The following is a 19,581-nucleotide window of genomic DNA, read 5'->3' as shown; positions in this document are numbered from 1 at the left end:
TTCTTGGTAGAAGGTGTGTGCATTTGTAAATGGTCTGATTTGTGTATCACTTTGCCCATGTTCAACCTTGTTTAACATAGTCGAATCAAACTTGACTTTCCAGACGAGCTCAAACAGTTTTTTAAACTTGATTCATTTAAGAATCAATATGTTCAAGTTCAACTCGTTTATTAATTGAGCTAAGCTCATAGGCGGACTTCTTTTTTCTTTAGATCATTTAACTAAAAAACTCATCAACGGGCCATAATTTATATCTGGTTAAGTTATTTTTGTTTTGAGGAAGTATGAGAATTGGATAAACCCGAGAATTTAGAATATGCAAAAAAATGTTATTGAATGAGATTTTCAGGACGCGATTATACCTCCAGGCACCTTGTTACAACCTTGCCATTTTGAAGAACATACTGCAGCATTGTAGCCCGACGATTTGAGAAGCTTCACCAAAGCATAACGAATACAATTTCAATAGCATAGACCAGATTTAACAAGCTGAAGCTCGTTTACATCCATAGAAAGTAAAAGAGATTGGACCACAAACTGCAAGTCACTCTCATACTGATCCACCGAGCGCTTAAAGAACTGCACAATGACAACGAGCAAATATAAATCTCTCCTTCACAGATATACAGAAGAACTCACAGAGTAGGTACAAGAAAAGGCAGGGCAATATCTTATGTGATAGGCATCAAATCACAAAAGCTATATCAATAGAGTAAAAAATGAACCAAATTTAATACTAATAGTATAATACTATCACAAATCAGACTTTGTTTTTCCTCAAAAAGTAAAGTTTATATTAAAATGTATTTGTTTAGGGACACAGACAGAGAAGCTGCTTCTAACAGAAGGATCAAAACTCAAACTACAGAGTAAAAGTACTAGTTTTTCCTCAAAAAGTAAAGTTTCAATAATTTTAGAACAGAATTACATTCCCTCATTTCCAAGAAAGTATCAATCACATCTACACATTTCTTTGGAAGTGGCTTCCGCAAATTCATATCCGTAACTGAAAGCTATCATTGTCCAAACACAATTATTGTAAAGTAATCCAATTTTCCAAGAACTATCAACCATTTCCATCAAAATCAACCAATTGGTAATTACTTCAAATTCAGTTGCATCTGCAAATAAGTAACGTTTTAATTTGGAACACTTGACACTCTAACACTTCAATCATCAGTCAAACACTTCAATTATACTTCCTAGTATACACTTTGTGTTAAGCTCAAAGTTTCTTTACTTATTACCAATACAACCTAAGAAAAACTGTAGTATGGATTCAGCTTTTCAGTTTATTAACAATTCATTTTGTTTGTAGCTTTGCTTAGAATTCGAAATGAGTGATAATCTGGATGGGGTTGAAGAAGATGATGTTGTGATGTTTGGAAGGAGCAGGGGCAATTCAAGAAGACAGAGTTTGGTTATTGATGATGAAGAAGATAATGAAGTTGAGGGAGGTGCAGTTGTTGTAGGAGAGCAGAGTATTATCAGCAGCTATTAAATAATGATAACTAACAGTAACAGTGCTTCAGAGTTAGAAAAAACAGATGGATATGGCCTGGACAAAGTTAGAGAAGTGGATTTAAAATTCCTTATCTAATTTCAGTACGCATTTAAATTGTGAAATGAGGAGATTTAGGAGAGAGAGAGAGACCTGGACAAAGTTAGAGAAGGAGGTCATAAGAAGATCAGCAAACTGATCAGGTGTATACTGTCTGTAGATATAAGTATTGATGTTGTAATTCTGAAGATAATCACTATTTCCAGCACCGAGAAGATGAATTCCAGCTGAGAACATCCCTTTTGCTTTCTCAATCCCCACCAATTTTGTCACCTTACTCTGGTACTCCTTGTAGTACCCCAACTGTTGCGTAAGAGATACCGCCCTCTGTAGTTGCAAACCCAACAAAGTTAGTCTTTAACATTCAAGTTAAGTTTTATGAGTTAACAAGGTTTTGCATGGAAAGATTGAAACTTTACATATAAGCTGGCTGTTCTCTTGGCGTAACCCGAACCAGCAGACGCAAAGTTGGTGCCAATGAGTAATCGTAGACTTCCAGGCAAAGAAATCGATTATTTTGCGAATGGTTTTTGGGGAACTCTACCTTTTCTTATCCCCTACAAGGCTACAAGCAAGAGGCTAGCTGGAACCATAGCAGAATAGGATTTGACTAGGGAGCGCTAACTCAAAATCTAAAAGAACAGACAGATCTGATTGTAACTAGGCGAAAGAGAGTAAATGTAAATGTAATACTTCATAAGACCAACTCAAAATAATAATTACCAGTAACAAATTCAGGAGGCTGAAGATTAAGTCGCAAAATAAGCCTTGCAAATGCTGGTGTCAACAGCAAAATAGAAGCCTGCATTTTCAAAAAATCACAAAATAAGAAACTGCTCAAACTCCTGCATGTTCAATTGGTATCAAAATTATAAAACGCCAGTTAAGTGTCAGCGTATTGCCATGAAGTCAATCAATTTAATCCAAAAGGGTTATAGATATTCCAGCAAGCATTTTCATTGACTTTACAATTAAATTATCAGATAATACAAACAAAAGAAAAACCAAAAAGGTGATTAGAAAAGAAGAGTTCCAGAATCAAAGCTTCAAATTTACTTCAAATTGCATTCAAATTACATACCAACTTGTAATTTATCTATAATTCCTAAATAATGCCAAAAATTGAACTTTTCAATTACCAAAGATACAGAAATTATGACTTCCTATGAGCAGGCCTCAGACTTTCAAAAGAGGAAAAAGAGAAACTTCATGAAGATAATTAGATAAATCAATACCTTAATGCAGTTGTTAAATCTAAACAAGCACGATGATAGATTTCTGCAGGCAGTACGATCTTCACAAATTAAGTGCAAAGAACGAATTGAAGAACTAGCCAAAAAAACAAAAAAACAAAAACAGAATTGTACAAACCCTAATTCTAAAAACGAAAATCAAAAGGGGACAGGAAGATAATTACTCGTTGTGGCGAGGAGTGACGGCCGAGCAAGCACCGGAGAACAGACCGTTCTTTCTTAGAACCACCGGCCGAGCTAGCTGAGTTTTCAGCGACTATGTCAGTCGTGGTTCAGCGCGGAGAAGGTACAGGACGCGACGGGGGGAGGAGGCGAGAAAAGACACTCACCGGCGAGGAGAGTGACGGCGGATCCGAGCAAGATGAGTTCGACGGCGACGCAGGACCGAGCAAGCTCTGAGTTCGTCGGCGACGCAAGGAATTGAAAACTGAGGGAAGAAGCTTGGAGTTGAGCGCGGGGAACTCTAAAATTTTGAGATAGATATTTTAGTTAAATGAATTAATTATTCAGCAATAATATTATTCCAGCAAACAAATTTTGTTACACGGATTTGTTGCAGGGTACAATAACATGTACGCTGCAACAGTATCTAGCTATTGCAGGGGGCTTTTAATATGTACGCTACAAAAAGCTCTTTTGCAGGGGGCAATTAATTTGTACGCTGCAATAACCCTTTAAAGGGTTTGACCCGCATTGACCTATTGCTTGTTGAAGCGTATTAATACATGTACGCTGCAACAAGGGGGCTGCAACAGGGGTTTTTTCTACTAGTGGTCCCAAGGTTGGCTTAGGGGAGCTATTAGTGAGTGAGGCGATGGAGTTGTATTGTGCTTCATTTGAGCACAATTTGGGTATTGGAAAAAGAAAGGGGGTTCTTCTTGTTCTTGTGTGGTGATTAGAAAAAAAAATGATGAGTAAAAAATGAGAAGAATTGAGAATGTGAAGGATCCCAAAAGGGAGAAAAGTTAAAAAAAAAAAAAAAAAAAAAAAAAAAAAAGAAATTGAGCAAAAAGAGAAAAATTCAAAGCATTGTTTCATTCAAGTATTGCAATTCCTTATTATTGTGAGTGAACGGTTATATAGATGAAAAAGGTGAAAAAGTATTGTGTGGTTTATTTGTAGCATTCTCATGTGTTGAGTGGGAGAGTTGTGGCCATTGTTTATTTTTTATCATGGGATTTATTAGGATTTTGGCTCCCCAAAGCTAAGCTTTATGCCCACATTTTATCCAAATTTGCCACGCCCGTACCTAAGCCTAACATTACTAGCTTTGTAGACCTTCCGGCCTTTGTGCATAGAATCATATTAATGTGAAAGTAGTTGTTTATTAATGCAAGTTATGACATGACATATTCCGAGTCGACTGTTAGGTTGAGTGCATGTTTTTTTAAACACACGAGTGTTGTGAGTTTGGGAGGGCATTGTTTTTATACATTGTTGGGAGGATAGCGAACGGGTACATATTTTACCCGTCACATAAATGAATGAAGAGTGTGTGAGCACCAGTCTTGAATTCCATGTGCACTTGTGGTTCGCTTTGCGTGACGATTGTTAGGGAGGATTTGTGGTCGAATAAATTTGATTGGTTGGCCTTGATGCGTGCTTGTTGGATTTTACCTTGAATCATATCCATTGTTTTGAGATGTGTTGGGGGTGAAGTTGATTTTTGTATTCATCGATGATTTCCTTGCTTAGGGACAAGCAAGGATCTAGCTTGGAAGAGTTTGATATATGCGTTTTATATAGAATTTTTACCCCCGTCCCTTAGTACTTTTTGATCTCAAATGAGCTCTTCGGAGCAATTTTTAGTACTAATGTGCTCCTTGTAGTGTGTTTATATTTTCAGGTTCATCATTGTAGGAATTAGAATATTTTTGTGCATTTGCTACTCATTTGAATCAATACAAGAGATTATGTACTTTCGAGAGCACAGACATTGAGTTGTAAGAGTTTTCAAGCAAAGCGAATAGTGAAAGAAGTAGAAAACCGACACTCGTCTACTCTTTTGATCATAACTCTAGTTTTACAACTCCAAATGAAGTGATTCTAATTGGATTGGATTCTATACTACAAGATATTTCCAACGAGTGGTCACTCGCCTAATTCCGACGAATAACGAAGGAGATATGGCGTTTTAAAGATAGAGGATCGTGCAGTTTAGATTTCTGTCCAATCGACTTGTTTACGAGCCAAAAGCCCGATCGGGCGACGACAACCTAGACGCGTGTTTTAGCTTTAATGATCCTGTTTTTATTTGGGTTTTTGGGCAAGACTATAAATACTAAGCCCTTGGTTTATTGTAGACATCTTATTTCCTAGTTCTAAACACTTAGTTTTATTTTAGCACTTGTTTTCTTATTCTCGATCTTGAATTATTATCAAACACTGAGTTTATTTTAATCAAAGTTCGAAGCTTTCATTATTCATTCTTCATTCCTTTAGGTATTAATTCTTTCTTTGCTTTATTATTCTATTTGAATTATGTTTTCAATGAATATGATTGCTTTAGTTATTTCAATTATGCGTGAGTAGTTCTATTCTAGGGTTTGGGGAATCCATGAACCAATATGAAGGGATGATTAATTATTGTTGATTGTTGGTATTAGCTGTTAATTCCTATTGATTGCTTCCATTTACTTTGTGATTAGACCTTGGAAAAGGAGAATGATGAACTGAGATTGGTGATCTTATCTCTTGTAGTGGGGTGAAGAATTCGAGACGCGATAGTCATTGATTTTGAGAACGATGCCAAGTAGCAGGACTATAAGACAATCTACAATTTTGACTTCAGATTTGTATTTGGGCCGAACTTAGTTTAGACTCGGGGTTTTCTTTTTTAGGAAAGGTTTTCGAAGGATTTCTTTTTATGTTTCTTTGCTTGGTGAACGTTGGAATTATTTTGTTAGCATGACGGTATTAGGGCACCCAATAGTGTCATCAGAAAGCTAATTAAGACTTACAAATCGATTTTAATTATTGCTTATATTTTAAGAAGTCATTTTGCGTGAATTTTGTTTTCGTTACTCCAATCTGTCTATAGCTTTATGATTTTTTCCCCTTTCGCTTGAGTGTGTGTGCACTCAAATTTTTGGCGTTCCGGCACGAGAGTATAATTCTCACGCATTAGCCTTTGGGGTACTTTGTAAATGATAAATGGATCAATTTCATCGCTCGTTTGACCGACATAATTCCATAAAAATGCCTTTGGTACAATTTTGAATTTGCACTTTTTTTGTTTTGGACATTTTAAACTAGATAACGTATCGTTTCGACCGAAGGCGTTTTGGTCGTTTGAATTAGTCGTACGAATAAATACAGTTGTATTTTTTGACTTCTCAAAGGTACGAAGTTACTTCTGGAAAAATACAAATAGGCGTGGAATTTCTTGCGCGAAGCTCTATGCGTTAGAGGGATCTCGCGCACAGAGCTGGGCGCAAGAACTTAACTGCGCCAGCTCGCAAGCCCCGCGTGCATTATTTACTCCCACTTACAAGAGTTATTTGTTTCTTTGGTACCTAGACACATCGCTAAAAATTTCTCGCGCAGAGGTTTGCGCGTGGGAATTTTTGACGCAGAGCGGGCTGGCGTGGAGATTTCCTACGTCTAGTTCCGTCTTTATGTCTTTAATTTCTTTTTTCGATTCGTAGCTAAATTATTTATTTTCCAATGTTTTAAGAGTCTTTATTTATATTTTTTTTAACAACGTTGATTTTAAACTTGGCGTTTGGTTAATTCGTTTCCCACATAGCACATCATTTCTACCTGAATCTAACAACGAGCATGATTTTGCGGAATTTTGAAAACATGCACATTTAGTTTTAATGTAAGTGTCTATGGGTTGATAATAGGCTGGGTGTCAAAAAAAGGTACCAAATATAACGCCAATTCCCCAACAGGCTTTTTGTCGAAGTACCCGGGTTCATGACGAATTTTATTAAGGCCTATCCGATACACGCTGGAGTGGCGCGTATCGAGAATGGACATATGAGATAAGCGATTTGATTTGGGTGGATGTGCTACGATGTGAGTGTGTCGAGTGGACAACATCCGACGCGCGTGCATCCCCTGGGCTAGTAGGTGTCCTAAGTCCCGACTTACGAGATGAAACATGCCAAGAAAGCCAGAATTCAGTGCCAGTCTGGCCGATTCTGTCCGGTTTAAACGTAACATTGAAATTTCATATCGTCCCAACTTAATACGGAAATAAAAGCGGCATAGCGGTAGATTTTTCCCTTGGGCTAGGTCCCCTTACTACTTGCGTGAGTATTTTAATACGCCACTGTGAGGGGGGTCGGAAAAGAGGGGTTTAGGATCTTTCCTTACTTCTTCCCTCGGATGTGTGGAAAGAAATATTAAGTAAAATCGGACTAACTGTGGGCAATTAGCCTCTTTTTACTAGTTTACGGAGTCGCCATTCAGTTTCACAAAACTAACAAAATCCGGTTATTGTGATACGTGCGTACAAGCTTGTGAGGCCCAAGCACACGTATTTGACCACAACGGCCTTAGGTTCCCTTGTGATCCCTGGTGATGTGGGTAAAAATGCCCAGCCTACGTGGCCCAATCACATCGTGCCACATGGCACGTCCCAGTAGGCGGAATGCCTACTTGACAACCACTATGGAATGGGCAAATAATGATGTATGGCTGGGACAAGTGTGCAAACATCCCTTTAAGCCCATTGCCCAATAAAGAGAATATTATGACAAAGACAGTTGTCATGACATGGTGACCTAGCCAATCATATGACACCCTTCTAGGGTTTTCCCCCAAAAGGGGGGGATATAAATACTCTCAATTCCCAGGAAAGGGCCACGAGTTCCTAGATAGAGAAAGACCCTGCAATTTCAGATAGTAAATGCTTTCTTTTTACTAAGCACTTCTTTCAAAAACCCTAATCTTACTTAAGCATCGGAGGGAATATTCCTTCGAGAATATTCTTGTTTTGCAGGAAGGCCGCCCGACGTGAGCTGGACAAGACTCTACATGGAACCGGATACCTCCTCGTCATCAACCATTGAAAAAACCCCCACAACATTTGGCGTCGTCTGTTGGGAGGTAAGGTAACATGGTAGACGTCCAGCACTTCGGAGACGCGCCCATCAATCGCAACGAAATGAATGAGACCATAATGAATGGTGACCGTCCTCCTCGAGGAAGGGACAAGAGAAGCAACCACTCCACGGGGCAGGACGACCGTCCTGATCCCCCTCCTGAACAACAACCCGAGCAAGTGCTAGTGGAAGATGAGACGGGTCAACCTTTATTTCCCCCAGGTGGTCACTTGAGGGCTGACGCTGATACCATCATGGTGGAAAATGCAGACCTGCCGGTGTCAGCGGGACAGCTCAAAGATATCCTGGCCGGATTTAAGGCGCAGATGGACACACTTCAAGATGAGATCAAAACCATTCACTCTCATTCTCATGGGACGGTGATACCATTCTTTAATGGAGTCACTCGGTCTAATGTCTGGCGGCAAGACCAAGCTCGAAATGACGAGCGTGACAGACGTTTTGACAAGACTAGAACTTCTTTCCAGCCTATGGCTCCGCGTCGAATTTTAACAACTGCTCGGCCCGAACCGGGACCGTCCAGAAGAGTACCAGTGATTCAGCTAGACATGCCTCAAGAAACTGAGTTGTCAGACACAGGCTCCACTCCTGTTATGGAAGATTCACCCCTTGCTGCTCCTTCGCGCCGTCCCACCAGAACCAACGTGAGTCGTGCAGAAAGCGAGCGGCGTAGAACCTCTCAGGGTAGGAGGCAAGACCCAATATGTCACATTCAACAAGGGGTAGCCGACTTCATTCTTGACTATACCACCCCATTCTGTGCTGATATTATGAATGCGCCTAAGGAGCCTAAAGTGAAGCCGCCATCTATTGATGACTATGACGACACCTCTGATCCTGATGTACACCTCTTGGGCTATCGTCACCACATGTATGTCCAAGGGACCATTGAAGCAACTTGGTGCAAATACTTCCTGGCTACTTTGAAAGGTGTCGCCTAAATATGGTTTGAGAAATTTCATGCTGGAACAATCAACACTTATGCAGAACTAGAAATTTTATTTTCTACAAGGTTTATGGCCTATAAAGAAGAAAAGAAGACGAGCATGCATTTGGGCCGTATACAGCAAGGAAAAGACGAGTCCTTGCGAAGCAATGTGCGACGCTTCAGCTTGGTATCGGGGCAAATTCCGGATCTGCCTGATGGGGTGGCCTTTGATAACTTTTTAAGAGGACTTAAGAAAGGTTCCTTTAAGTTTGACTTGGTGAGAAAGAGTGTGAGAACCATGGCTGATGCCCTGGACGAAGCCGAATCCTTTATCCATGCCACAGATATATGTTCTGTCCCGAAAGAGTCTAAGGGAACTGAGACCGCAGACCACCCTAAGTGCAAGGATAAGACAGATAAAAAGACCAAACGTCCAAATGGGACGTGGTCCATGGAGAAGAAGGGGTATCAGGCTAACTCCTCACAAGGGCAGAAGAGAGGACGACCCTATGATAAAGAGAAATTTTAATACAACACCGACTTGTACACTATACTACTGGACGTTAGCGATAGATATGAGATTGATCGCCCGTTCCCTATGAAGTCGCCGGTGGAAACCCGGGGCAGCTTCCTTTATTGCAAGTTCCATTGTGACGTAGGCCACGATACGAAAGATTGCAAAAGTTTGCCTACATCTCTTGATGGATTGGCCGCCAAAGGTTTTCTGAAATCATACCTCAGCACGAATACAGGGGGAAACGGGAAGAAGTTATATAAGAAAAGTAAGTCACCGTCATACCGGCGTGATGATAATGACACGGATCCTGAATGCGTGGCAGTTATTTCAGGTGGCCTAGCCGCTGGGGGCCCAACAATGAGAGGGCAAAAGGATTATGCAAGCCAGTTGGGCCAGGTACTGTTGTCAGGCAATGATCCAATGGATCACTTCCCAAAAGTGGAAATTTGTGAGGCTGGCAGAGGTAAGATAGCCACCCCCCATGACGATCCCTTGGTCATTGAGCTGAAAGTGGCAAACCTTAAAGTAAGGCGTATCCTAATAGACACGGAGAGTTTGTAAGATATTATCAGTACAACTTGTCTGAACTGTCTTGAGCACGACCCTAAGACGATTGAAAAGATCCATTACCCCATTATTGGATTCGGAGGCGGCATAATTCACCCCCAAGGAATCATTACTCTGCCCCTCCGAGTAGGAGGCCGGCATCAAAGTAGGAACTTGAACGTCCGATTTCTGATAGTGTAGGACCTCACTGTTTGCAATATCATCTTGGGGCGTCCCACTCTAAATCAGACCAAGGCAGTGGCCGTCACTCATCTTATGCTTATGAAGTATGTCTATGATAAAGGCCAAGTTGGCACCATTCATGGTGATCAGCAGCTAGCTAGAGATTGTTATCTTACTACGCTGAGTCCTGAAGCTTGGGGATGAAGCCAGAGCTGGTTCGAAAAGAAAGTTGGACGAGATAAAGGATAAAGTCAAGAAAGAAACCTTCACCATTACCAAGTCCCACATGGAGACTAGGCGGCCTGAGCCAATAGGCGGCCATTATGAAATAATTCTTGACGAAGCACGTCCCGATAGGACGGTGCCAGTGGGGGTCTCTCCTGACGATCAGCTTGGGGCACAGCTGGTCACCCTCTTAAGAGAGTTTCAAGACATCTTTGATTTCACTGTGGAAGAGATGTCGGGCATTGATCCAAGTGTAGTTGTCCACAAACTCAATGTAGATGAATCCTCAAAACTTGTTTGTCAGAAGAAGAGAAATCATGAGGAAGCTAGAAACAGAGCCGCAGCTGAAGAAGTACAGAAGTTGTTAGATGCTGGGTTCATACGGCCAAGTCAATATCCAGATTGGGTAGCAAATGTAGTGTTGGTGCCGAAGCCTAATGGATCTTGGAGAATGTGTGTGGACTACACGGATCTAAACAAGGCATGCCCAAAGGACAACTTTCCTCTGCCTAAGATAGACCGGTTGGTAGACTCAACGGCTGGTCATGCCATGATGTCCTTCATGGACGCCTACTCTGGGTTTCACCAAATTCCCTTATAGCCGGATGATCAAGAGAAAATGTCATTTGTTACCGAGCAAGGCTTGTAATGTTACAAAATAATGCCGTTTGGCTTAAAAAATGCACCGGCCACCTTCCAGCGCCTGGTTAACACGGTTTTCTCCAATCAGTTAGGGCGAAACATTAAGGCCTACATTGATGATATGATAGTAAAAAGTAAGCAGCGTGAAGAACACCTGGCTGATCTGAGAGAGACTTTTGAGACGCTCCGAAAATACCAGATGAGGTTTGTGAGGGGGTCGAAAAAGCACGAGGCTAATGCGTGACCTTGTCCCTCGTGGGTGTGACGTTTCTTTTTGTCAAATCAAGTGTAATTGGATTTCCTGTGAGTTTACACCCAATTGACTAGTAATATAGGAGTCGCCATTCAGTTTTTAACGACAATGAGAAAAACTGACAAAACCCGTTATCGTGACATAAAGGGAGTGTAATTATGTTTGACCACGACGGCCGTAGGTTCCCTTGTGATCCCTGGTGTGGGGATCTCTCAACATACACCCGCAAGGTAGAGATTGAGGGTTCGGGGGACTGTAACTACCGAGAGGAGTACTCGCTCTTCGATAACTCCAGAGGTAGGATATCCTTACTAGCTCAGCATAAATAATTGAAGGGACATGCGTTAACTATTAAACTAATCTGAGTTGATTTTAACAATATGCAACATATAGTACTAAATCGAACGCGATTATCTGATTTAGATTGTTTTAAGGGACCTAGCATGATAATCCGATTTCCCAACATATTATCTTTATTAGGCGTGATAGAACAATCAGATTTAATTAGTTTAACAGTTCATAAAAGGGCGAGGAAAGCAATTAAACCATGGAAAAGGGGCACATTACGACGCGCCCTTGAGAGGTGCGTCACGGTTCTCAGAAAACTAACCGCTTTGACTTTGCTATTTCTCCTTTTATTTAACGAATCTCAAATTATAGGACAGGATACGTTCTATTCGATGTTTGGATCGATTGCGACAGAACGCGTGATCAGTTTTGCAGCGTGAGGCTTAGGCTTAGGGGTTCAGAGTCAATACTCAGAATAATAATTGTGTGTTGTGTTCTTTTCACGTCGAACTTAGGGCCCTATTTATAGAAAAGAGTTTGTGGACAGATAGAATTGTAGAACTCTAATCCATGAGGAATTAGGAAAGAATACGTCCCAGGTAATTTCAGCGCCCAGGGCTGGGCGCCGAAGATTTCGGCGCCCAGAGCCAGGCGTTGAAAATAGGGTCTGGGCCGTTTCTTTGTTAGATTAGGATTCTTAGAATCCGGACTGTATGAGACTTTAATCGAGTCTGTTAGTGCGTATTAATTTTATGATGGAATGCATCTGGCCCGTTACGAACTCTAGGCTCATTAGGATTTTAATTAATACGTAACTCTTATTTTCGAATCGTATTAGGAATAGGATTCTCTCGCAATTTCTATCTCATTTAGGATTTATGTTGGAGTGCAACACCTAATTCTGACAGGTTTCTATCTTTTATGACTTGCCACTTTTAACAACTACCCATTACGGCAGTTACTACTTTTAGCAGGTTTATATAAATAGCAGGTTTCGGGTGAAATGAAAAGGGGAATTGAGATTCGTTATTTTATAGGAGATGCGTTGTCTGAAGGAAATAATGCCCTTGGTCCAAGTATGCATTCTATGTTAAGTCTAATAAATGCGGTTCAGTATTAATTAACAAGTTAATAATTCAGTGAGATCAAGTGAGCTGAATGCCTAGCTAGAGGTCGCTTCAGTTCAAGTGGAATTAATGATATTAATCCATAGCTTACTCTTGACTGAACCCGTAGGGTCACACAAATAGTACGTAAACGGATCAAGTATTTAATGGCATTAAATACTCTATCTATGGATATTCGGAATCGACGGATCTTGGTTTCAGTGGGAGATCGTCACAAGCAAGAAATGAATACTCCGGAAACGATGATATTGCCGGAAACGGAAATATGGATCGTATCGGAAAAAAAAAATTATCCAAGTCGTAGATGTTGCCGGAAACGGAAACATGGTACGTATCCGAAAATATTATCGGAAATGGAAATATTGCCGGAATCGGAAATATTGCCGGAAACGGAAATATTGTCTGAATCGGAAATATTATCGGAATCGGAAAATAATTCCGGAAACGGAAATATTAAATATTTGTTCGAAACGGAAATTAATTCCGGAATCGGAAATATTAAATATTGTTCGTATCGGAAATGAATTCCGGAACCGGGAATTTAATCGGAAGCGTATCGTACGAATAAGATTCGGACGAGGCCTGTCGGACGAGGGCCCAGCACAAAGCCAGGCCATCGCCCAGCAAGCCAAGCGAGCCACACAAACAGCCAAGGCCACGCCAGGCCCAGCGCAAGGCCAGGCCCAGCAGGCCATGGCAGCGCGCGCAGCAATGGGTTGCGAGCTGTGCTGCTGCTCGCGTGGGCTTGCGGCTCGCGTGGGCCGAGCGGCCGTGGGGGTTGTGCGCGGGCATAGCCTGCACGCTCGTGGGTCATGCTCGTGTAGAGTTTGTGTTCACATACGAAACCTAAATTGTATAGGATTTGTTTGATGATTAAATTCCTAATCCTAAAAGGATAAAATTAATTAGTTAGAGTCCTACTAGGATTCTAGTTTAACTAATTAGTATCCTAATAGGATTCCAGTTCCTTTTCCATACCTCTATAAATAAGGGCCTAGGGTCATTATTTGCAGGTACAATTGAAGTATTCAAAGGGTAAGTTTTTGAAAGAAAAATCAGCCATACACTTGCAAACACATACCCGAAATTCCTAGTAACCTTAAGGGCGATTCTAGTTGGTCTAACTTGAGGCAGATCCGGACGTACTGTGGACTATCTACGGAGGGACGACATTTGGAGTCCTAAAGACTTGTTTTTGTTCGGTTCGGGCGCAGCTAGGGAAGGCACGCTACAACATGTATGCATCAATTCTATGCTAAATGATTATGTGAATATAATATGCTTTCCTGGCTTTATGGTTTTTCCGCATGATTTATGAAATATCATATGTATCATAACCTAACATTGTCAAGTGGAGATTTATGTTCTCATCATCGAACCTTCCCTTTCGGGAATGGGGACAAAAGTAGGTGTCTATAGTTAGCCCCCACTTTGACTGAGTCTTGGAGTAAGACGATGGTCAAAGTATTAGACGGAGTGCGTCATACAAGCCATGGTGACCTGCTTTTGCGAGGGTCTCACGAGCCCCTGAGTGATAACATTTGACTTAAGGGTCATCACTTGAAGTGTCGACATATCCCTCACGTGTCATTGGGATTTGTCAACGGATAGTATAGAAACTCCCTCACTTTGTCATTGGAAGTATCTAAAGAGGCGTAGAAACTCCCTCACTTTGTCATTGGGATTAGCTACAGATGTTTTCGAAATTAAAGCTATAAAGTGTAATTGGGCCTGGCCAAGCCCAACCACGAGGTAAAAATGTTTTTAAAGATTCTCATTTTCAGGGCTAGCTAAACGAGAAAACCCCCTTGTTTTTATGGGACGTAAAACGAAGGAAAATCGAGCACATCGTTCTTTTTTGGAAAAACGGAAAACCAATCCTTTAATTTTTGGAAAAAGGGAAAACCGAAAAAAGTTATCGCTGCAGCGACTAAGGACTTGGGCGGTTAGTGACGTAGACCCCGCCGGCTAAAGATGGCGAGCCTGTCCGCTAAGGGTGGACACCCCGTCCGATAGAAGTGGACGAATCTGTTTTTGAAGTTTGAAAATAAGGACCTACGCGGTTTGTGACGTAGACCCCGCCGGCTGAAGATGGCGAACCTGTCCGCTAAGGGTGGACACCCCGTCCGATAGAAGTGGACGAATCTATTTTGAAATTTGTTTGTGCTTTTTGAAAATAAGGACCTACGCGGTTTGTGACGTAGACCCCGCCGGCTGAAGATGGCGAGCCTGTTTCATTTTTTTTTTTTAAGATTCTTTTTTTCGAAAACTGAGGACCTGCGCGGCTAGTGACGCAGACTCCGCCCGCTGAGGGTGGGCGAGCCCTGTCCGCTGAGGGTGGACGTCCCTGAATTCGTTTTTTTGATTTGGGAACTCGCGTGGTTCGTGACGCGATCTTGCCAACTGAAGATGGGCAAGTTCCCCTTTTTTGTGTTCATCGTGATTTCTTTTGAGAATTTCTTTTGTTCATTCTTGCAAGAGCAAATTCTTTCGAGGGATGCTCGGACTTAGTTGTAACCTGAATGTGGGTTGACAACGTGCTTAGACGGACCATTGTCTTGTGGTCATCATCTTTCATGGTTTTGAGCTAGTCTTTACGGCTCAATCTTTCCACTACCTGGGTCCTTGATTAGGGGACTATGTATAAGTATCAACGGCGACCTTTGTCTTGAGGTCGTAATCCGGTTTTATTTTTTTGAGATTATCCAAACACGGGACTTTGTACAGCGTAGTCTGGGAATATTGTTTTAACTTTGCATACTCTCTTTTGAAATATATATTTTCTTTCGAGCCCCCAAGCATTCGTGCTTGACGGTCATTTCTTGTCAAAGAGGTTCCTTGGGGATACGCATTCTGTAATGTCCTTGATAGTGTTTGGGATTGTGCTCGTAAGTGCGAGCGATCTTTGTAGTGGTGTGCTACTCTTAACAAAGCCGTGAGGTGCGACTTTCAGTAAAAAAATCGGCAATTTCGAGTCGAATGAATATGGCAGGGCCCTATAGAAGCCAGAGCTGTTTTTTTGGGTCTGGGATCATTTTCGGCGCCCATGCCTGGGCGTTAAAGACTTCGGCGCCCAGCGCTGAAAATAATTTCTGGCGAGGTTTCTTGCTGACACAGTTGGCCTCTTGTTCGTTCGTTTTCTTCTTCTTTTTTTTTGAACGTGTTCGTAAATGTTCGATACTTAGAAAGATGATATGTATGTGCGAACGAGCGTTCATATAATGGCCGTTGTGTGCGGTCCATTAATCAGTTTGTTTTAATCATTTTTTTTTTGAGCAATGACTGATTTTGAATAGTTTTCTTAGAAGCTTGATAGGGTTCAGGTCCATTCATGAAGTTGGCTCAAGCATCGTGCCCTTTTTTATCGTTCAAACATTTTCTTTAAGACCCGTTTTTTATTTTTCTATGGTCGTTTCGTAGCTTGGAGCCCCCTAGTATGCATGTTGGGATGCTTCCTTCTGGCGTACGATTTTTGTAGGTTCTTTCGAGAAAGATGCCTTGGGGTTCCGCTCGTGTAGGTGGGAGCTATCCCTTCCGTGGTAAGTAATATTTGGCTACCTTTAATCCTTAATGTAGAAGTCGTGTGGCTTGCATTTTGAATTTGGGCGATAAGTAGTCTTTGCCTCTTTTACACGTGCTCTTGGTCGTGCCTACATTAGTGCAATATGCCTTACTCTCTTTTTTTTAGAGTTGTACCATGGGATGGTTGAACTTATGGTGTGACGTAGGCTTGTGTGGCCTAACAGCGTGTCTTAGAACATTCCTCCAGGTGTTGGGATATCATTATTATTATTTGCATTGGAGTACTTCATCACGCCTCGTTCAGCTGCTCGAACAAGTGTAGCACCTTTTGCGTGGGTGTGCACGGCTTATTACTTCGTTCGATGCGAGAATTCATAGGTGTTTTTTTCTTATTTTTATATCTGGGCAAAACTTGGCTAGCAAAAAGATTCAGCACCCAGGCTGGGGCATTAAAGATATCGGCGCCCAGCTCTGGGCGTTGAAAATGATTTCTGGGTATATTTTGACAGTTCTTATCCTTGATTTTTTTTCGCTTTTGCTTTGGAACGATGTAGACTGTGTAACGGGCACTTTATAGGGCGAGCGTTATGTGCAGTGGTTTGGTCGGAGTTTTGGTGACTCGCGATTTTCAGTTACCCTTGATAGTGGGGTGACTTCATATATTCTAAGTAGTGCTTTAGAATTTGGGAGGGGTTGTAGCCATTCTAAGGTTCGTTTTACACGATTAAAGCTTATGATTGTGCCCCTATAACATATGTATAGGATTAGCGTCGAAAATTTGCGATGAAATCGTCATTTCGAGCATTTTTAGAGTGTTTTTCTCAAGCCCCCAATTGTAGCTACGGGATTGGCTTGGTGCTATAATGCTTTGCATACGTTTTTATGCATTCATGGTGACATGGATCATGAATAGTTTGAACCAGACTCATTTAGTGCGAGGTACGTTCGAGTAGTGATTTGCTACTTCTCTTGTAAATGTCGTATTGTGCGACATTGTCATGGTCAAGGTAGTCAAATGTTGAAGTGTGCCTTGACCAAAAGCTAGGTGTCTTTCTTTACCCGTAATCATATTTAGAAATATCTTTGACTCACTTGCAACATCGAGATAAACGCATACTTAGATTAAACCAATGACACTTTATTATGTTCGAAGAAATCTTTGAAAATTATTTGAAATCCGAGTCCTACTGTGTACAATCCGAGGTGTCCTAAGTAAGTTGACTTATAGAAGGGTTCGTACAGGATTACATGAGTGAATCAAAATACTGTTACGATTTTTGGAATGTTGTCTAAGGATTTTCTGGAAGCCATGGTGCAGGCGTCAAGATATACTTGTGCCCGTTTGGCATATGCTTTAGGCTTTTAGAGCCATCTTCTCCAAAATTGCGGGAATATAAACCGTTTTCAAATTGACTTAGATTTACTTGGTGTATGTTTGCACAAAAGGTCAAGGTATACTTAGTTCTTTCCCTAGCTCTTTCATTTCAATTTTTAGCCCCCAGTTGCTGTTATGTCTTCCATTAATGATGCTTTCAGATTTCGATTTTAGATGCCCGTGTCACATGTCTGAGTAGGGTGAGCCTTGATTAAGTGCCAAGTCCTATTAAAAATGTCTGATTTTTTTTTCAAAGGGGATTAGCAAGCATTCGAATTATCATGAACGAGTGCCCTGAGTTCGAAGGAACGATGGGGTGACGCCGTAGAATAATCCTCTTTATTGCAAGCTTACTGCCTTTACTACTTGTTGGCGATTATGACTGTGTCTAGTGGTGAAAGAAGGTCTTTAAGCGAACGACTATGTCTAGTGGTGAAAGAAGGTTTTTAAGTGAGTTAGTTCGCTTTAGGGAGGGTCAAGTCGAGTACTTTAGAGGTCATGGACGCTTGTGCTAGCCCCCATTCAATTGAGGCAAAGCGATCTTTTGAGTCTTGGATAAGTGCCTAGGAGTGTGAGTGCTCCTTCTGGCAAGGGTACGTGCCCTTATTTACTTACGATGTGTGCTTGTTTTGGCATCTTGATGACTTGGATTCTTCCTTTGACTTAAATTTTTCTTTCGACTTGGATTGCAAGTAATTAAATTTCAATAAGGGACTTCTATTTTTATTCTTGTTTTTCTATAGGCTTTAATATTTTTGCAAATTGGTTGGACCGAATCATGGATTGTCTACGTATCCGCCTTAAATAGATTTAATTTGGAATCAGGTCTTGCGTAGTTCTTAGCTTAGAAAAATGGTTTCTTAGAATGCCGATTTTAAACAAGTACGTTCTGAGGTGGAAACATATTATTTGAAATGGTAGAATAAGTGAAGTTTATTATTATTTTAATCTGCTGCTTTGCCGTAAGCCAAAAAATTTGTTTTATTATTATTTTTTAAGTACATGTATTTGCACAAAAATCTTTTCATGTGTTTTTTTTGGTACGTATATTTGAATACGTGATGTACCCCTCCAAGTGTTCGTTATTGTTCCGTGTATGTGCGGATAAAATGACGAGCACTTCTGGACAAATTTTAGCAAGCAGAGAGATTCAGCGCCCAGGCTGGGGCGCTAAAGATTTCGCCGCCCAGCTCTGGGCGCTGAAAATGATTTCTGGGCGGATCTTTTTTGGTGCGCTAAATGCTTCTTTTTCTTTTTAGACGAACTTTTAAAGGCGCTTTGTAAAGTTTCTTTTGTATTATTTACATTTTTTGTACTTTTCATTTGTCTTCCTTTTTTATTTGTGACTCAAGACGGCTTGAAAGATGGGTTGAATGAGATAGGATAATTTGTATAGGTATTGGTCGAGCATGAGGATTATATCTGCTAGGACTCACAATTTGCAGCCTCAAGCTAGTGTCATGAGTTTACATTAACCAAGGCCGATGAGTAGCATGGGGACGGCTCAAGGATGTATCCAAACAAGTTATATGGTCATTATGCTAATGGTGGTGTAAGAGCAGGTTGGGGATTTGGAAATAACGGGTATGACGCACGTGTCAATGGCCGTGCGTGGTTTGCGGTTGACAACAAGTTCAAGAACAAGAGTCGAGGTAATGGTTTCTTGGGTTATGGTAATGAGAACATGGATGGGTTAAATGAGCTGAACAGGGGCCCCAGAGCGAAGGCGTCTAAGAACATAAGGATTGGAAAGGGTGGACATCGTAGAATTTTATGATTGGATTGGTTAACTCAATTCTTTTCCTTCGTTTACTTGGGTAAATTTCGCACTTTGGGAGGTACGGGCTAAGTATTTCATGGCTCGCTCTTTTCGCTCTCCCTTTTCTCTTTCTTTTTAAGTATTTCATGGCTTGCTCTTTTCGCTCTCCCTTTTCTTTTTCTATTTTTTCTTTTGCTTGGGATTTCTCCCCAACATAAATCCTTCATTCAATTTTTTATTTATTTGGGCTAAAAGGTAGATGGTTGTGGTCTTTGAGTCACGAGGCGAGACTGAGTGAGCCTCGTTTGGTAGGCCTATAGTGGACCT

At 41.1% G+C, this 19,581-nt stretch overlaps 2 protein-coding genes and 1 long non-coding RNA gene across 3 annotated transcripts; 1 reads left to right on the top strand and 2 right to left on the bottom strand.

The window, feature by feature from the left end:
• Positions 1–462: 462 nt before the first annotated feature.
• LOC130461817 (GDSL esterase/lipase At3g53100-like) lies at positions 463–1,961 on the bottom strand. The gene is made up of 3 exons (XM_056830043.1): positions 1,950–1,961; positions 1,655–1,888; positions 463–579 (listed from the first exon to the last, which is right to left on the bottom strand). The coding sequence occupies exons 1-3, from the start codon at positions 1,959–1,961 to the stop codon at positions 463–465; spliced, it is 363 nt and encodes a 120-aa protein (XP_056686021.1).
• A 68-nt stretch (positions 1,962–2,029) lies between these two features.
• On the bottom strand, positions 2,030–2,813 carry LOC130460669 (uncharacterized). Its single transcript, XR_008920627.1, has 3 exons — positions 2,797–2,813; positions 2,285–2,363; positions 2,030–2,144 (listed from the first exon to the last, which is right to left on the bottom strand). It is a non-coding gene; the product is annotated as an uncharacterized lncRNA (long non-coding RNA).
• A 6,092-nt stretch (positions 2,814–8,905) lies between these two features.
• LOC110778635 (uncharacterized) lies at positions 8,906–9,346 on the top strand. The gene has a single exon (XM_021983187.1). It carries the CDS (start codon positions 8,906–8,908, stop codon positions 9,344–9,346), a length of 441 nt encoding a protein of 146 aa, XP_021838879.1.
• Positions 9,347–19,581: the final 10,235 nt, after the last annotated feature.

Source organism: Spinacia oleracea, chromosome 5, assembly GCF_020520425.1.
Source record: "Spinacia oleracea cultivar Varoflay chromosome 5, BTI_SOV_V1, whole genome shotgun sequence".
NCBI classification, from domain to species: domain Eukaryota; kingdom Viridiplantae; phylum Streptophyta; class Magnoliopsida; order Caryophyllales; family Amaranthaceae; genus Spinacia; species Spinacia oleracea.
This window is presented reverse-complemented; position numbering and strand designations above follow the sequence as displayed.